General features: G+C 33.5%; 1 protein-coding gene across 1 annotated transcript; it reads right to left on the bottom strand.

Annotated features, from left to right (window-relative positions):
* Window positions 1-399: 399 nt before the first annotated feature.
* On the bottom strand, window positions 400-11260 carry LOC147392235 (Leucine-rich repeat (LRR) family protein). Its single transcript, XM_086459493.1, has 21 exons — window positions 11042-11260; window positions 9617-9680; window positions 9369-9505; window positions 9180-9266; window positions 8175-8250; window positions 7348-7422; window positions 7153-7222; window positions 6996-7073; window positions 6811-6871; window positions 6617-6695; window positions 5076-5166; window positions 4162-4222; window positions 4022-4089; window positions 3739-3812; window positions 3119-3256; window positions 2793-2897; window positions 2395-2519; window positions 2215-2311; window positions 1364-1438; window positions 1070-1125; window positions 400-735 (listed from the first exon to the last, which is right to left on the bottom strand). Exons 1-21 carry the CDS (start codon window positions 11104-11106, stop codon window positions 660-662), a joined length of 1758 nt encoding a protein of 585 aa, XP_086315619.1. The 5' UTR covers window positions 11107-11260; the 3' UTR covers window positions 400-659.
* Between the last annotated feature and the right edge of the window lie 8835 nt (window positions 11261-20095).

Raw genomic sequence — 20095 nt, 5'->3', positions numbered from 1 at the left:
TCCAACCCATTTTACTAATTTTCAGTTAAATCATCTACTACGTTCTTAAAATATTTTAGAGCACAAAATTTTAAATTTCTAAAAATTAATTAAATAATAAAAAGACAACACATTTTAAATTTGAGAGTACAATGAAGGGCATTCGTAAACGATTTTTGAAATATTCGCAAAAATCCCATTCAAACCATTATTTTGTGCATTCTTAAAGGTAAAATAAGAAACTATTTTTAGAACAATTATGATAAATAATTGGTTTTAAAGGCTGTCAATGTCCATTGAGGGTTTGGACGATAAGCTCCCACCGGTAGTCCATGTGTGTGTATATATATATATATATATATATATATAAGTTTATAATGTCCATAGGAAACTTACCAACTTGATTCTAGGGTCGTGGGATTACAATTTTCTAATATATTCTTCCTTTGTTTCATATAATTAAAATAAAACGTATTGGAGTTTAAGAACAAAAATTTATTCCAGTTTCATACATGGTATATCAAATCAAGCCTTCAAACAAGTATTGTAACAATTTCTGCCATCGCAACCATAAACTCTTCTGGCTTATCTCTTCAACCAACACATACAGATCACAATAAACTTAAGCAATTTAAAAGAAGGAAGAAGGATAGAATAAAATAGTGGTGACTGAGACTAAACTACTGCTCTGGAATTTTTTCCTTCAAATAATTCAAAACAGCTTTAGTTCCTCGATCCAAAATAGTCCGTCGGATGCTGCAAAAATGTTAAAATCAATGAATTATTTCTGTTATGACGTAGGGTTCTTAAATTATTAATTTTATTTTAGATATCCCATAAGTTGAAAGAATTGACTAGCCAATCGACTTAGAGACCAGCCCAAACAAATTGGTTCCTTTTAAATAGAATTCCAATTACAATTTCAAATCCGTGACCATGGAAATGATTCAGCTATGTCAAACTCTAGACTGGAGAACCTTTCTGCCTCAAACCGACATTTTTAAAAACCGATTAACTACAGACATCATCAAACCAAACCAAGGTTCTTAATTGGAACAAATAATGTAAAAGTGAAAAGTTTAAGGAATACCTTCTTAATGGGTTCCCATCAAGTCTCAAGGCCTGCAGGCTTGATTCCAGTAAACCCTGGTCAAGAAGCAAACATTCTGCCTTAGAATAACACAAAGCAGTCTACTTTGACAGATCGGATGGATTCCAGTAAACCACAATTATAATCATTGAGAAAAACTGAGGCACCATAGAAAGGAATTGAATACAGGTAAAGGAATTTTCATGCAACATTATATGTTCGAATGCCACCTCAGCATTTTAATATCCTCAAAATTGAAATAAACATATAAGAAGCCGGGCTTTGTATACTGACCAATTCAGGGGGAAGTGCAGCAATGTTGTTGTCCGACAGGTCAAGCTCAGTAAGAGAAGTAAGATTCCTGAGTTCCTGCGTGTCATTGATCAGAATACAAGTTTCAGCAGCTAATAGTGAAAAATGCACAGAAAAATTTGGCATTGAAATGTAGTTATCAGCAGTTATACTCTACAGGAAATATTAGAGAGAACATGTGGGATTGTTACAACATTATGCCCCCATCAGTTCTTAGATGCAAGCATGTTACATATATATTCCAACCACATGACCTCAAAATCAAGTCGATAGAATAAATTTCCATTCCATAGCTTTTTGATAGCTAAGGATGATGTTATTACCAATATAGGTAAGTGGCCTGTAGGGCAGGCAGCACAAATATTGGTCCTATCATCATTATCATCTCAGCCTTATACCAAAAAATTAGGGTTTGGCTGAACAAATCTTGCTTCCATCATTCAATTCTGTCTAAAGCCATGTTTTCTGTTAATCCAATTATAATGCTTGGATAGCATACAATCAAGGTGGTTGCCCATTAATTTGTTGGTCCAAATTGACGAGCACAGTAAGTGCACATGTACTACACGTAGCTGAGCTCATCACAAAATTATATTCAAAACCTCATATATGAATAAGAAATCAGTCTTGGTGAGTGACTTAGTCCATGAAAATCTTCATGATTTTACAAAATCGGCCGAGTTGATTGCTACTAAGTGGATTTTGTTTTGAACTGTACTCGAGACTCGGTACCAGTTCCCCTGGCCAAATCAAAATTGACTTGATCAAGTTTTTTTTTGGTTAACCTCGTTTTGAACATCAAAAACATGTCTATCAATCAAGAATACAGTTACCTCTGGTATTGATAGAATGGAATTTTGGCTCAAATCGAGAATCCGCAGATGCTGTAAGCTCAGTAATTCTGAAGGAAATTCACGTAGTTGCGTTCGTCTGAAGAGTTAAAAAGATTTAAAATGAAGTACACAGAAATAGGGTAACTTAACAGAAAATAATGATACCAGATTGGCTCATACCTCAAGTAAAGCTCTTGCAACTGCGGCATTGAAGAGAGTGAAGGAGGTTCTGGTAATGGAGAAAAGTTACCACTCAAATCCAGTATTTGGAGTTTTGACAGAGCTGCAAAGCCATCTGATGGAATCTGGGAATACAAATACGCAAAGAGACTCTAAGGGAAAAACACAGGACACAAATATGAAGGTACAAATTAACATATTTAAAAATTGAACAATGAGAAATAGACTTGATGTGACAGCCTTGTTTTCTACAAATAGTTTCCGGCTTTTCTAAAAGAGTTTATGGCAAAATTTTCCAAGTGTTTTTAGATTCCAAGTTCTATTAAGTTGTCTCGATGAATAGTGAATATTTTAATTTAGACAGCAGCAGAAAAAATATGCTATCACATGCAATTTACCTGTGTAAGGGGATTATTGTCCAGCTTCAAACACAAAAGATTTGGAAGTGATCGCAAAACCAAACCGGGCCAATTTTTTATCTTGTTCCCGGACAAAATCAAAGTCTGCATATTTCAACACATTGAATGAAATAAAAAATCATCCTCAAACTTGAAAAATAAATTTACTAATCAACTTTCAAAAAGCCCTTGATTAATCTAGAGCTCAGCCAAGTGAACCCAACTTGATACACTTCAAGTAGCAAGGTTGGTAAATCCTGCCAAGTGCAATGCATTAAAATAATGGGTAGTTCCCTGTTAGTCTGGTTAATCAAGAACTATAATACCTGGAGGGAAGCGCACGATGAAAGCTCATTTGGTAGCTCTTGAATTGAATTTCTAGAGAGATCAACTTTCACAATTTCACCTGATTCCCATACTGCAGGTGGGACAGTGCTCAAACCCAACCCGCTTAAAGAAATTTCCTGAGAGGATGAACATACAGAAGGTTAAAGAATTCATATATATATATAAACCTAAGCAATCCAAGAAAAATGCTCCCAATAGGGTAGACCATACAAAGGGCCCATAACCAGCATAATTGCATGTCAGAAGCCCATGCAAGGGGATTGGACCCACCTTTCACAAACCCTAGTTAGGAAACCCCCAACTCCAACACTGACAAGCAACCTGATTGAATAATTGTAACATCCACCTAATGCACTCTATTAGACCATCAAGAAATATGTTTGAAGAATTCTTGAAAAAATAAGGTGAATACACTATACTCAACAGTTCAATTTCTGATCTTTATAGAACTCTTACATGAGACTCGCCAAATGGTGGGATTCCAACCGCTTAAATGTAAATATCATGCTAGTGGTAGACTGTATTTATGGTCTACCCAAGGGAGAATTCAGATTTCCCCAAAACAATGTTGCCATGAAATATGAAGTTAAAAATAGACCTTGGAATGGAGAGATGATCGAGCTGCCATGGAAATTTGATCTTCTTTCACGGTAGTAGTACCAGATCCAGACTCTACAAGAGAAACTTTACTTGTATTACTAAATAATTGCTATTATAATATTTATAAACATGAACAACTAGTATTGTGATTCACAATTGAAAGCAAGGAACACTATTCACAATAATCACAACTAAGCACAGTGGAAAAAAACTGAAGCTTCAGATACTTGATATCTTAAAAGCGTATAAATTCCACAAAGTCAAAAGTGAGAGGTCTTTGCCTTCATCAGCAGAGAGTCTACTTCTTAGATACTTCATTAAAGCTGGTGTAGGTCCGGATACCAATGAGCTGATAATAAACTTCAGTTAGGTACACTGTTCTATCATTGAACCAAGTAAATGACTAAGCATCACTTCAAACCTTCGAAGAGTTCGTAAAGGATTTCCACTGAGCAATAGCTTTCTGAGAGTCGTCATCATGCCTACAACATGATTAATGTAGTATAGAATCAATTATTTAAAATTTCACCAAACTGAATCAAATGTAGCTGATGAACATGATTACTGTGACTAGATTCACCAAGTTGTATTGCAGAGAAAGGTAATCTTCTATATGAGTAAGCAACAATTACACCTACAAGCTTTCCTCCAAATAAATGCATGAAGTAATCAAAGGGAAAATAGCCTGTCTATAGAAGCTATTAACTTGCCTGATACCCAAGCTTGTATTGATTCACCGTGCTTTGATCAATATGAAGTGGACTACTACAAGGTTGAGTATCAGAATTAGCTACATTCATCTTATCACTCAAATATCGATCATTTCCCTTTCCAGATTGATTTTCAGGATCTTCTAGTTCAATTCTCAACTAGGAAAAAGTAAGAGCTACAATTGCCTAAGAATGGGAGGATGGGAAACAAAAACAAAAAAATGGTCCCAATTTATGCAGCCCTCACAGAAGAGGTGCATAAGTTCGGACCATCCACTCAATGGGTCCCACCCAAGGAGATATGGGTCATCAACCCAATCAGATGATAGCAACTGTAATATCCTTATGTTCTTTTCTTTTCCAGGAATACTAGCAATATTTTTTTTAAACTGTCCAATAGAATTTTAAAAAAATGGATGTTAGGGTCAAACAATAGGATACATAATTCACCTAGATGATAACCTAGGTGGGTACCCTTTGGATGGTGTGGCATTCAAGGAAGAGGGCTTCTCCCATGCTCCCACTCCATTTATGTATTTCTCATGAAGTTAAAAAATAAAAAATAAATAAACTCAATTACAACAAAACAGTAACCCTATTTCCAGCCAACATCAGCCAAACTTACCGATCTCTGGAGGAAGACCAGACAATGAGTTATTCGACAAATCTAGGACTGAGAGACGCAATTTGCATGCCTCGGCAGGATATTCCTTCAACTGCATGTATTTTAAACCATCAGCAGCTACACTAAAATTTAGAGGTTCCTTTGCCAGATCATGGCCTCCAGTAAGTTAAAAAATCAAAAGACTTAAAAGAGATGAAAGATAAAACACAACAAGAGTTCCAACATTTTACTTTTTTTAGGAAAAAATGAGATTTATATGTTGGAAAGTACAAGTGACACATGAGAAGCGGTGTGCACCTAAAATAGATTATGGACAGAGTTATTGCTTTTCTGAACTTTCCATCATATGCGCCTAATCAGTAGTGTTGATTTTGTGATGTTTGACAGTAGGGTGCCTCTTGTTAATTTACCGCTGATTAAAATTTATTGGAAATGAAAGGGAAGAGGGGAAAATCAAAGAGGTGACAAATTCCAAAGACTAAAGAAGACCTACTAAATGCACCCTCTCCAAGCCAAAGATATGAAAGAAACGAACTCAACTCTCAAATTAACGCAGGCTTATCTCCACAGACCTTGACTCTTTATTCATGTCCCCCATGAACATGTTGCTACCAGATTTTGTGGCGCTTAGGAATCAGGAGGGATATTTCACAAGCCAAAGCCTTGAAGCATAAGCTTCACAAGCAAGCATTTTTACACGGACAAATAGAACACCAAAAAATTAAAAAAGAGAGAGCCTGGACTAGCTAAAAAATAAGTGGAAGAATATACTATGATAATGCGCAATTATCACATTGCAAAGTTTAATATTCAAAATTCCACATCTAAATTTCAAAGTCATTAAAATCAAATTAAAAGTAAACCGCATCCATAATTTCATACTACTATCTTTCTAAGTCAATTGCTCAAACTAAAAAGTAACACTTAGAGTGCAACAAACAAAATAGTAGAAGAAAAAGAGCCACAGATTGTTGGAGTTGCAAATGGAGATATTATAGACAAAAGAAAAAAAAAAGCAATACATATAATAGAGGACCTTTATGTAAATTAAATGTTATAAGAAGTATAAGTTTATAAATTGCAAGGATTGTTATCTAATGGCAATACAAAAACAGAGAAAAAGGATTAAAGGCAAACAATACATCCCCATAAGGTGTACACCTACATCAAAAGCAACAAAAGGCGTACATTTCCCGTAACGCATAAGCTTTTTTCAATGCCACTGTGAATAAAGCATAAGCCATTGAAGGAAAAAGAGTTTCCTTAAAATCTCAAGGCCCTTTCTTGAGAACCTCGTCTTGGGGCAAGCCTCCCATGCCTTAGAAAACATCACTTACCACCATACTAAGTGGAACAGTACAAAGGTTGTAAAATGCCAAGTTAGCATCTCCCTTACAATACCTCATAGGAACTCAATGAGATAGAGTGGTTATTTTGGACATTCATCAAAGGGAACAAATGCGATGAATATAGTAAGATATTTGAATTAAATCAAGTTGTGAATCGTTAAGTAAATAAGAACAAAGAAAACTTGTAACCACCTGATTCGAGTGAAGATCCAATGTTCCTAAGTTCAAAAGTGCCCCCATCTCTGAAGGTAATGAAGACAGCATATTGTTTCTGAAATTGGAAGTCAAAAATGAAATATAGTTAGCAAAACCACAATAGAAAAACTGTATGGTGCCAAAATGCACTAGTCTACAGATATGGCAAGCAAGAAAGGATGAAAAATGACCCCATATAGAACTCCTTGAGAGAACAGCAGCCCATGATTGATGATGGGATGGAGGAAATTTCTGCACAATTCAAGATGCACACATGTCACATCGGTAGAAGATGCAGAGGTAACAAAACAAGGAACTCAAAGGACATTCAAAGGGATATGTATTAAGTCACTAGAGAGTGGGAAGAGTCACTCACTGTTCTGATGGAAATCAAGCCGAATAAGTCGTGAAAGGATTCCAATATTCTCTGGGATACTGTCAAGCAAGTTTTTTGCTGTAAAGAGAACAAAAAATAATTTCATGATCTCTAAAAAAAAGATTAACAGATTAATAGCATCCTTAAGCATACTCACAAGCATTGAGTTCTGTAAGCATGGTCCATGACACAAGATTATTCGTGCATAACATAGTTAACTTGTTTCCCTGACATAAGCTGAAGACATGTTAAACAATTTAACACACAGAAAAAACAGTTATTATTTGAAAGGGGAAAGCAGAATAAAAAACCACTCCACCAAGACTTAGAATTTTTGAAAGTTGGTAACCACCTCCACATCCAGTTTCATCAATTTTGCACAGTTCACCATATCTTCTGGCAATCTGGTTATGTAATTGTTGGATGCCTGAAGAGCAAGTATAAAAACATCTCAGACCATGTGATATGCTAAAATGATGCATAATCAATAGTTTCCTTCTGAGTGCTGAGTGGAGAATTGAGAGGAGGGGAGGAGCTATGATAATTTTTTGACATTTCAAAACTTTTAAATGGATGTTTACATTAAGTGGAAAGTCATGAAGATGATGTACTAACCACTGTAGGCTTCAACACACATGCAAGGGGTTAGTGTAGGACCAACCATTCAATGGGTTTCACCTTGGAGATTTAGACCAAAGACACCCAATTGAATAATTACAAGAGTCCAATTTTCTGCCATACAGCCAGAAATGGTCCAGAAAAATAGTCCACAGTCAGGTGATGACAATCATCCAATCAAATCACTGCTTGAACTGGAAATCTCGTAGGGTTAACTTGTTGAATGGTGGATCACCATCCTCCATATATGTGCCTAGTGAACCAATATTTTCTTTTGGATGTATATCTAGCAAAGATTTTCTTCAAAAGCAAGTTTTTAAAAATTCATTCATGTAAATTTGTAGTACGTTCATATTAAAACACATACCAGCAGAAGTCAGATTTCTTTTTATTATTACTATATGCCTAGATCAGATTCAAGCCTTTGAAAACAGCCTTCAAAAATTCAATATCCATACTATGCATATGTATGTATACCAAGTGTAGATGGATTCAGGTTGGTAAGAGTAAGACCCACTTCTGAGCTAGTAAATATGATAATGATTCAAAGTACAGCATCACCTTAAGTTCTGACAAATCTAAGCATCTTCCAAGAGAGTCTGGAAGTTCTTTAAGTAGGTTGTTTGAGCAGTCGAACCTGGAACCATCTCGATAAAAAATTGAACAATGTCAAACACAAGGGCAAGCAAATCCAACTCTGATGTTGTTACACGGACATTCAGCGGTAAACCCAGGCACCCAGCATGGAAATAATAAAGAAAAATATTATTCATATTACTATTAATACACATTTTTTTTATAAGTTCTTACATGCATGTTAAAGTCTCCTAAACCTAAAGAATTACGGTCACCATACTATTAAGTTCACCCTTGCAAAAGTACAGAACTACGCATGCTTACACACAAGTATAAACATGTCCATGCATAAAGGTTCTTATTTCTTCTGCAAGGTGTGCTTCAGATAGTACAGGCTGTACAGCTACTAAGGGATACAATTTTTTCTCAAGCAGTTGGCTTCTATACACTACAAACAGATATTTGCAATATGCATATTGTATGGAAGCACAGGACATCACCCTAACCAACTCTTTATCAGGCATTTATTCCTACGCAGATACCATACCTTGTGATAGAGAAAAATCAAAGGTATGTGACAGTGCACCAGAAAAACATCTTTTTTTTTTCTTTAGTATGTAGAATCAAGAATCGCTACTCAGTGATAACCATATATTATGTGGGGTAACCATTAATTTCATAATATTTGACCATCTCTACAATGTATTTTGGACTAGTTAGATGTCAGTGTAACCTAAATTTGATTCTATTCTTTGTTATCGTATCTCAAGTCCCTTGAATTTGTTTGAGATTGATGCATAACATTAGTGATCGAGTGTGCGTAACAAGAAGGAAACAACTAGGAGATATTTTAGCACACTGAAGTTGTTGGCAATTCTTATATGTTAGATGACTAAATACATTTAAGATGGTTAATGAATTGGCAGCTTTCAAACACTTCCAAAGCCACAAACATGAGGTGGGTGGGGGGTGAAGAAAAGAATAACCTACTTGACAAGAGAAGATGCAGATCCAATCTCTTCGGGAATACTGACAATTGAGTTAAATGACACATCTAGCGCTTTCAACATGTGAAGCCTGCCAAATTGGTAAAAAATTGTCAGATATCAACAAAAGACACCAAAGGAACGAAAGGTAGTTACATGCAAAACCGTGGCCAAGGGGACTCGGATCACTTACTCTCCTATAGCGGCTGGAAGGTGAGAAAGCTTGTTGTGACTGATATTCAAGACAGATAACAAAGATAAATTTTTTAAATCTTCTTTCAATACTTCAATGTTATTATGAGCTAAAATCAGCTTTTGTAGCTCCACAGTCTGCAAATATGAGAAACCCTTTTCATCATATTCAACTTATAGGATGAGATATATGCTTACTTTAATGAAGCTTGTCATAGATGAAACGAAGTGACAAAGTAAGAAGAGTACCTCCCACCATTTTTCACCATCCCCAAGTGTATCCGAATTTCCATAAACTTCCTTGGGCACTTCCCTGAAACAAAATAAGAAATGGCAATAAGAAAAAAATCCAAAAATGTCGTATCATGCTTCCATCTGATATATTGCAATGTATAAAAGGGGCACTCCATAACTCATCTCGGAAGCAACAGAGTTTTATGAGAGCATGGTCACTGAGGTGGATATGTTAGAATATTCCACTCTTAAGTGTGACCCACATGTTTCCTATTTTGATTTATTTACTTCTTCTATTATTTAATAAAGAATCCTAACTCACATTGCCAACTACTAACCCTTTACCTATCAAAGAAAAAGAAGAAAAAAAAAAAAGAATCCTAGCTCAAATAAAATTAGGGAAATGTAAAAGTTTAATTTTTATTAACTTCCTTCATGGGTCAAGCAGTATAATAGCCTTGTAACTCTTGGCCTTCTCCCTCCATCTATAAATATATCTCCATCACTTTAGTATTCTTCATGGATCGTTATGGATTGTGTTTGTCAATGATTAGAAAAGTAGGTTAATCATTATTGCAACATCGATGTAAGGTAACACAAAGTTATATTTTGGTGAGATTCAATTATGGCGTGATCCCAAGATCCGTATATTGTAATGATTATGCATCTTGATTAATTGCGCCATGAACATATAAAATTCACAGGAGAACTCAATGGGACCACACGTTTCGCTTCCTTAAAATCTCCCCATAATGGAAATTAGCAAGTTTCAACCCGACAGCATTATTTCTTGCATAAAACAGTGGCGGTTCAGGCATTTAGCTTCACAAAACTGTTTTCCATGTATAAAATCACCACTTTGTAAGCAACTAACATTCACTCTCAATTTGAAAAATCAACTTAATTGATTTCTGTAAAATTTTGCGTTATCTCTTGCATTGGAAATTTCCATGATTGACCTCGGCTACCTGCAAGCGATCCTTCCCATGACACTAATTGTGAATTAAAACAGTCCTAACTACTTCAACTGAAATAGCTAAATCAAATCATAAAAAAAAATCGTTTTTTTTTTCTTGACTTGCACATAGAGAAAATTTAAATAAATAAAAAAACTTTATTCACAAAGCAAGGAAACAGTAGATGCAAGTCAACAGATCTGAGCCATAAATCCAAATCAAACTTCTCATAAATTGGAATTCCATTAAAGAAACTTAATGAGTGAAACCATTGATCTGTTCATTTTCAGATGGATCCTAGATTTAAAACTTCTTTGGATCGCCATTTAGAATAAAGAAATGTTTAAAGCAAAAATGGCGATCTGAGCAGAAAAATCTTCTTAACAGAATTCCAAATTCATAGATCTCTGGAATAAATACGATAAACTACAATAACGATAGATGGATAGTTTTTTAGGAGAATTTGGACCAAACGGACTCTCACCTGAGTGACCGATTCGAGAGGTTAAGAGAACCTGAAGTTCTTGCAGCTTTCAGGATTCGATCCATAGTTTCCTGAATTTTGGCTATTTTGCTTGTTTCAGAGATCCATGACGAGATGAGATGAACTGCTGCTAATATCGGCGCACGTTAGCTTTCAGGCAATATAAGGTCTCTTCCCGCTTAAAATGGAGAGGAGAAAAAGTAACATGTCTTTGTCTGAGCTCTTATAGACCTTAAGTATGGTCTCCCTTCCTTTTTATTCGAACCTATTGGGACTAGGGGTGCAAACCAAGCTAAATCGATAGCTTTGGGGTGATTTGGTTCAGTTTGGAATAAATTGCAGTTTGATTCCAAGTTATGAAAATAGAAAATCGATCAATTTGATTCGATTATTGGATTAAGCTTGTATACAATCGAACTACACTGAGAATCGAATACCTACGCAAAAAATAAATATATATGTATATAATAATTATTATGAATTATTTTAAGAATTAAGGACATATATTAGTGATTTTTATGAATAAATTAATGACTTTTTGTGGAAAGATTAGTGATTATTGTATAAAATTTTATGTTTATTATATATTTATTTTTTCATTAAAAAATATTACTTACAATTTATAGAATATTGACAATCCATAGAACCAAATCGAATCAAATCGACTTTAGTTCGGTTTGAGTTGGTTTGATTCAAATGGAATTTGGTTTGGTTCTAGTTCTTATTTAGTGGAACCAACCTATGTTGGTTCGATTCCAATTTGACATCAAACCGAACCAAATTGCACCCCTAATTAGAACTAGGTCTAATATGAAACTAAACTGACAGAGATAACAATTAAGATGAAGTGATTCCCAGATTAATCGATCTCCGGTGAGCATTCTATTAAATAGTTACTGGTTGGTTATATACATTTGGTTAACATAACTACTATAACTATAAAACATGGTTTTAAAATTCAGTTTTGAGTCTCGTCCATGTCAGATATTGAGTCGTCTCAGATAAGTTTTTCGATACATTTGAGACGTCTCATTTAAAAAAAAATGAAAAATGAATGTGAGGTATAATATCTCGTTTGAAAATTTGACTTATCCTTCTTGTCCATGCCTAAATCGAGACGACTTGGACGATACATCTCAATCTCAAATGAGTTGTGAAACTATGCTACAAAGCAAATATGATTTAGTGAATAGTAGTTTATTAAGATGTGTCAAGATCCACTAAAATCATATTTGTTTTTGTAGTTATAGTAGTTATGTGGTTATGTTTACCAAATATATGTAATCTACCAATGTCCATTTACTAGAATTCTGACTAGAAATCAATTAATCGGGTAATCACTTCATCTCAATTATTATTAGATAGGAATCGAAACCATTAAGTTCTATCTGATGGGTACCCATGCACCTCATATCGCACATCCCAATGTGAAAGTGTATCAGAACCATGGATGCTTTTTCACTCATATCTTGATGAAACGTATGTGATTCTTATACACTTTCATGTCAAGAAGTGTGATGTAAAGTACTGGCTCAAGTTACTTCAACATTATTCTTTTACTATTTCTTTAAAAATTGTGATGGGAGAAAAATGATTATTGTTGATGTAAATCTTTACTACTATAATCGAGTCGGAATAATCTGATGACTCCCCCACATGTCATACTCAAAATACTCTCCTGACATGCCACATGCCAAAACCATAGATTTATGCCTCGAGATTCACATGTACACATCCCCATAAATATGTGCAGTTGTGTATTCCAAGGAAAAAATTTCAATGGGTTTAGCACATGCCACATCAGGAGAGTATTTTGAATATGTCTTGTGGAGAAGTCAGAAAATCACTACTCATAATAATAAGATAAAAAATTGGCAAGTATTATTGTCAAATTATCTTTGGTGAGAGTTTAGTTAACATCAAATCTTTGAGATAAGATTTATTCTATTGTTGTTATTGTTCATAGAAACCTAAATATTATTATTATTTTAAATTTATTCTTATATTATTATTATATATTATATATTTTTTTATGAGCAGATCTTATGAGTGGCTTAGTTAGGGGGGTTTGAATTCAAGACCTCTCGTTTTTTGGAGGGATGCACTGGCCACTACATCCAACGCTCATTAGCTATCCTTATATTATATTAAATAATACAACAGTTTAAAAAGATAGATTATGTATTTAAAATTTTAAAGAATATCTCATAATTTATTTATAAAAATAATCTTAATGTGATATAAATAATAGTTATTATAATTTGTATAAATATATGTAGCACCAACCAATCACATGTAATGAAAGTCAATTTTACTTTTGAAAGAGGGGATCACTTCATATATTATAAATTAATTTTTAAATATTTACTAAAAGAAATTATGACGTCAAACATACCATTAAAATGGTTGAAAAATATAATTCTTATGGATTAGTCATTTTTCCTAGGCTATCCGATAACATCTTCCCATCTCAAATAAATTGAATCCAACCAAACAAATCTTCTATTCTTTATAAAGTATTTTTCTAGAAATATTGTACGAAACATTATTTATTTTTACTTTGAAAAAGAAAATATTAATGAAAATATAAATTCCACTAAAATCAACAAATGGGTGCATTTATAAAAATATATAGCGTGAATGCTTGAGTCCAATAATTAAAATTAAATGAGGTTTATCTCTTTACGAGTAGGTAGGTTAAAGGATGGCGGCAAATTCATTTATGTATGGGCCAAAAGGACATAAGATAAAATAAGAGTTTTGATATTTAATGTGTGTTTGAGACATATTTAGTGTGTGTGTGTGAGAGAGAGAGAGAGAGAGAGAGAGAGAGATTGGGCTACTTGAAATATAAAAAAGATATTTTCATGGTTGATTGACTCATTTTTTATTTATTAATTCAACAACCACCTATTTTCAAAGTTTTTGATGAAGCAAAAATATAAATAATTTTAATTCAAATTAAATCATAAACCTAAAGGGTTGATGAATCATTTAAACCAACGGGGTAAAATAAAATAAGAATATATCATTTTACGTCGTTCAATATTCTTCTGAATAATGTTGAAGTGACCTCAACATTGTACCTCATATCAAATTTTTCAGATATGAAAGTGTATAGGAATCATAGATGTATTTCATCGAGATTCGTGTGAAAGTATTCATAGTTTCTACACACTTCCACATCAACAAAGTGCGATATCAAGTACAAGGTTGAGGTCACTTCAAGATGATTATATTTTTTCTATCATTCAATATTTTTTTTTATAAATAATATGAAGTGATCTCAAGATTGTATCTCAGATTGCACATCTCGACATGAAAGTTTGTAGAAAGCATATATATATATATTTTTTTTTACTCGACAGGATGTGCAATACGAGGTACAATATTGAGGTCATTCCAGCATGACTTTTTTTTTTTTTAACCTAGAGAGCTTTGCATTAGCTCAAATGGCACGTCAAGCCTCTCTCCCTCAAGTCCATGAGTCTTGTTTTAAATTAGATTTAAGAATAACTTAAATGGTAATATATATATATATATATATCTTTTAAGAGCTCTTGAAAATATCTACAAGACTCTAAATTATATTTTTGGGTACCATTGGGTACCACAATGGACAAGTCCATATGGATGAGTGGTCGATGCAACCCAATCTCATTAAAAAGATTGACGGATCATCCATTATTTAATAAGAGAAATATACCTTTAGCTAAGAAGAATATATAAATTAATAGCATATTATAAGTACATGAAAGGATAAGAGAGGAGAGGTTGGCAGCTGAGTTGGATGGCACCCTCTTCACTTTAAAACTTAATCTATTTGTGGTTAATCTATTAACAACATTGACTTGACCCTTGGTTTGCTCACCTCAAGAGTGTTTAGCTGTATCCCTCTCAACCTCACATCAGATTCAACAATCCCATTCTACATATTTAATCATCATATTTTGTTGTTGACTTAAATACCCTCATTATTTACTAAATATTTACCAAAATAATACAGTAGATGACTTAAATACCCTCATTATTTACTAAATATTTACCAAAATAATACAGTAGAACCCTTCTCATTTTATCTCTGATACCCCATATAAGGTCAAATGAGGACTATTGATAATTTGACGGTCGATGTGGCAAGTGAACAGAATCGTAGATCTTTTTCCTTATGTATCCCAGAGAAAAAGATCTATGGTTCTGTGCACTTACCACGTCAATCGAGTGAAAATATTCGAGTCAGAATAGTACGTCTCTATTTGTATTTATATCTATCTTTAATTTCTCTTCGTTTGTTTCTAACTCGTTTACAACATACTTTGATCCGTCTTGCAAGAGAAAATAAACATAATCACTATGTTGCTATTGTTAAAGAGTCCTACAACATTCTCGTGTTTGGCAAGGGGTATGAGGCCTTGTTTTAACAAATTATATCTTCTTTCTTTTTCTCCTCAAATGAACCCTAATCCATTCTAGCCCTCTTATTTCTTTCTCAAGTTCATCATCAACAACTCTAACCCTTCTCTCCCACGATTCTTTTGTCACATCGAGAGGAGGCAACAAATGTTTTTAATTTTATTTGCCCTAAATTTTAGGATTTGTATGCGAAGAAATGACATTTGCTTCTTAAACGATTCACAAAAAACTACAGGTCAATTGATTTGATGGTTGAACCAAATTCTCACTTTATAATTAGAGTAATGATTTTCTGATGCCCCCCCTCCGACATACGCTCACATATGCCATCTACTGTGGCATGTGCTAGAACCATAAATCTTTTTTTCATCGGGATACACAACTGTACACATTTATGGGGATGTGCAATTGTGTATCCCGATGAAAAGATCTATGATTCTACCCCATGCCATGTCAGGGAGCGTATGTTAGAGGGGACGTCAGAAAATCACGACTCTTATGATTAACTATGAATATTTCTAAAGAGAAAAATCATTTTACATGTATTTCACCAAGAAAATCATAAATATCCATCAAATCTAATGTTAGGTCAAATGGAATAATTGTATATGTGAATCATCACATGAAAAAATAGTTAATGTCACTCTCATGGGATATCTCATTCTTCAAATCCAAGTCAATCAAATGGACCAAAATCATTATATCTATCACATTCTCTTGAAACAATAAAAATGATTTGGTGAAAGTTTCAGATAAAAGTTTAATATTGGTTGCATCGTCTTTTTATCATCCCACTTTTACTACCAAATATTTCCTAAAGATTCGTGTACAACGCAAATCTTGAAGATCATTCATCGATCTCAACATAGAAACGATGATTAAAGATGCTGGTGAAAAGTTGTTACTGTCATTTAAAAAAAAAAAAGAAGTTCAAATGGTTACTATTTGAGTTGGTGCAATCTTTAGGCATAAGCAATCATTTGGCCCACATAAGAAATAGAATGAAATGTTTTTTAAGAAATTGTTTTTGCTAGGAAATAAGATTTTTTTCATAATAATCGATAAACTTTTTCAATACACTTTTATCGGAAAAATGATTTTCCCAAATTTTTATTAATTATTTTTAATAACCAAAATTTTCCATGCATGTTCAAATGAGGACATTTTATTTCTGTGTGAAAACCATTTGATATGTTAACGATTATTAATGAAGTGTTTTTTTTTTTTTTATTATAATTATTTTCTCACTAAAAAGAAAAAAAAAAAAAACACCCGATCCTCAAAGAGTATGGTAGATTATTACTTCTGTAGTATATAGGCTTGATTTAACTCCAAAGGGTTGGCCTAGTGGCATGCCGAACCTTGATAAGCTCCTTAGGAAGGCTAGGTAAAGTGTTCGAAACCTCATGAAGCTATGAATTTCTTGGGGCCACTTCCAAGGGCTAGTTAATCCTTGACTCAACTAATTGTATATAAGACTTTTCGAGGGAGCAGTGCATGCGGTTGTGGGATTAGTCTTGCCACGATGGAAATACTTACGATAAGTAAAAAAATATATATGTCTAATTTGTATTTTGGACCCCTCAAGCTTGGACTTGAGAATTAGACTTTGTCAAAGGTTTCAACTGTTGTTGAATCCATGGGTAGGCACAGCACAACCTGGCAAACTGAAACATCTTAGTAGTCAGAGAAAAAGAAAGTAAATGCGATTCCTGTACATAAGAAAATATACGATCGGCTCGACTTAGGTTTTAAATTAGCTCTAGTACTTGAGAGTGAAGCTAGACTTCGCCTAATGAGATTTTTAAGTGTGATTGACGTTCATGCCATTAATGTAGTCCTTGTCAAGGAATAAGTTAAAAACTTAAGGGTCTATTGGTTCATGGAGATGTACTTATGAGAATTAGACTTTTGAAGTTCAACTTTTGAAAATTAACCATAATAGTTAATTACAACTCCAATTTTTGGTTGCAAAATTCACCTTGGAGTTGGAGATAACTTGGTAATTTGTCGGTTTAGATTGCTTGAATTGAATAGTGTATATCCTTTAATAGGCTTTGTGACCCACCAAGATTAAGTGGTGCAAATCCATGGCCCACTAGTTATGTTTTTATTTAGAGTTGTGATAAGCTCCGTTCGCAAAACCGTAAAAAATCATAAATATATGTACTTGTGTATCCCAAAGCAATGGATCTACGATTATGTGAAGGGAGCATATGAAAAAAGAGCTCAGATTATCATGAATGTTTTATTTATTATTCGGAGAATAAGATGTTTAACATAAATTGGGTTCAAGTTTATATCAGTATATCCAAATACAATCAAATAATAATGTTTTGGAATCATGATAGATCATCATAATCATCGTTTGATTTCTTATATTGGCCTCTGGAGCAAGGTATCATGCATTTTTTCTGAATCCTTAAAAATGAGTCATGAAAAGTTGGATCATACCAATACTCACGGATATAACAATGTTTGAAAATTGCCAAGTTTCACCCCCCCATCTCTCTCTTTCCAAACGGGCTTAAGTATAATTACAACACGAAGGCATCAAACACTATTACAATTATAAAGTTTTTATCGTCACATCAACATTTGCTAATGCCACTCCAGGATGTGCATAATTCTTTGATGATATACATATGAATTGAGGTGGTGTTAGCAAAAGTTGGTGTGACAATAGACTCTCTCTAGAATTATGATAGAGTTCTTTTAAAATTAGATGATGTGGCACACTTAATACATCCAACACCAATAACGTATTAAACTATAAAAAGAGAAAAATAGTTTACGACGAATCACCATTTCAAAAGTTGAAAATGGGTTATTTATGATTCTAGCTAGTTGTTCATTTTAATTACCTAAAAGTGAATGATCACGTTTTCATTATAAAAAAAAAATAGAACAATAACAAATTCGATGTTTTTAAAAGTGACTAATTCCAAATAGTCACTTTAAACTTATGAAATAGTCACTTTAAAAACCTCTGAATTTGTTGTGGTCCACGTTTTGGTAATTAAAATGAACAGCGAGTCGAAATCGTAAATTTATCAAAAGTTGATAACTTTTTCATAAATATCCCAATAGTTTATTAGTAGGGGAACAAATTGCCATTTTTTTTTCTTCTAAAAGATAGTTATAAAAAAGGTAGGAAAAGAATCAGTCAGTAAGGTTTTCCTAATCATACTTTTATAGGTAGCTTGTAGGTCTCATTCCCAACTTTCATCATCTTAATGGTATTGTATACTACAAGCGACAAAACACACTCGATGCCCACATTAAAAAATTGGAACATTGGCTACTAATTAATGATTAGTAAGCAAATTGATTAGAATATCTAGATACCCTTGGACCCTGATTCCAAAACAATGAAAATTTCCTTTCAAAACAAGTACTTTTTATTAGGATGAAGAATTTTCTAAGATCCACCTTTGATTGATTACTCAAGTAAGTTATTTTTACCAAAAAGTTTTCACTTCTTAAAGAATTTATTTTGCCATTTCACACTTATGGTACTTCCTTCAAAATCATATTTTTTCTCTTTAGATATCCTAAAAAGTTTACATATATGTACCATTTTTTTTCCTTTTAGTAGCAAAACAATGGTATTTTGTATAAATATTATAACAATAAAGGTTTATCTCAAAGATATCTAATTTGTCCAAAGCAAAGTCTTTCGTTGTTGGGAGTGAGTTCATATATTTTTCACTATCTCCGTTCATGTTTTTCTGGGTCTTCTTCTCTTTCATTGAGATATAATTATTATAAATACTTAAGAATTATTTAATGTAACTCAACCTGATAAGGTACCTCAAAAACTCAACTAGCATGTACCCTACAAGAATCGTAGATTTTTCCCTCGGGATACACAACTTCACATTCCCATAAAACATGTGCAATTACGTATTTCGAGGGAAAAAATCTACAATTATTGCACCTGCCACATCACTGAGTTACCTTATCAGGTTGAGTTACAAAATCAACACTCAATTATCTATGCAAATGCTAATGATACGGATTATTTTTTATTATTAAGCGATAAAATATGATAGATTTTCGAGGATATTAATGAAAAAAAAGATTTAAAAGTTGTTAACATTCAATATTTGAACAAGATATTAACATGTGTCATATATATATAAATTATGAAATTGATTACACTAATGATCAGCTTGAACAAATTCCTTGATATATTCGATTAAGACTATCTCAATGTCTCCCTCTTTCGACAAAATTGAATAGAGAAACAAGGGCCAATTGTACTCAAAATATTTGAAATTAGACTTTCATGATTTATTTCTACATGTCAAGAATTAGCTTGATAATTGATAAGTTTGAGAGTCTAACTTGAAACTAATTGACAATGAGTGGAGAGGCCTAGGAACATATAAGGAGAAAGAGAGACAAGGTAATGAGTGTCCAATGTAAGACTAAACTCAACACGCACGTGTGGGCCAGACTGGACCAAAGCCCGTGAAAATATGATCTGGATGACATGAATAAGAGAAAGGCTCGCTCTGATACCATGATAAGTTTGGGAGTTTACTCAAAACCAATCGACAATGACTGGAGAAGCCCAGGAGCAAGGCAATAAGCGTCCAATGTGGGACTAAACTCAACAAATATAGGTAGACATTA

The sequence above is a fragment of the Akebia trifoliata genome, chromosome 11 (genome assembly GCF_017979445.1).
Source record: "Akebia trifoliata isolate Shusen 1 chromosome 11, ASM1797944v1, whole genome shotgun sequence".
In the NCBI taxonomy this organism is placed as follows: Eukaryota; Viridiplantae; Streptophyta; class Magnoliopsida; order Ranunculales; family Lardizabalaceae; genus Akebia; species Akebia trifoliata.
The sequence above is the reverse complement of the archived record's forward strand: the minus strand, read 5'-3'. Positions and strand labels throughout refer to the sequence as shown.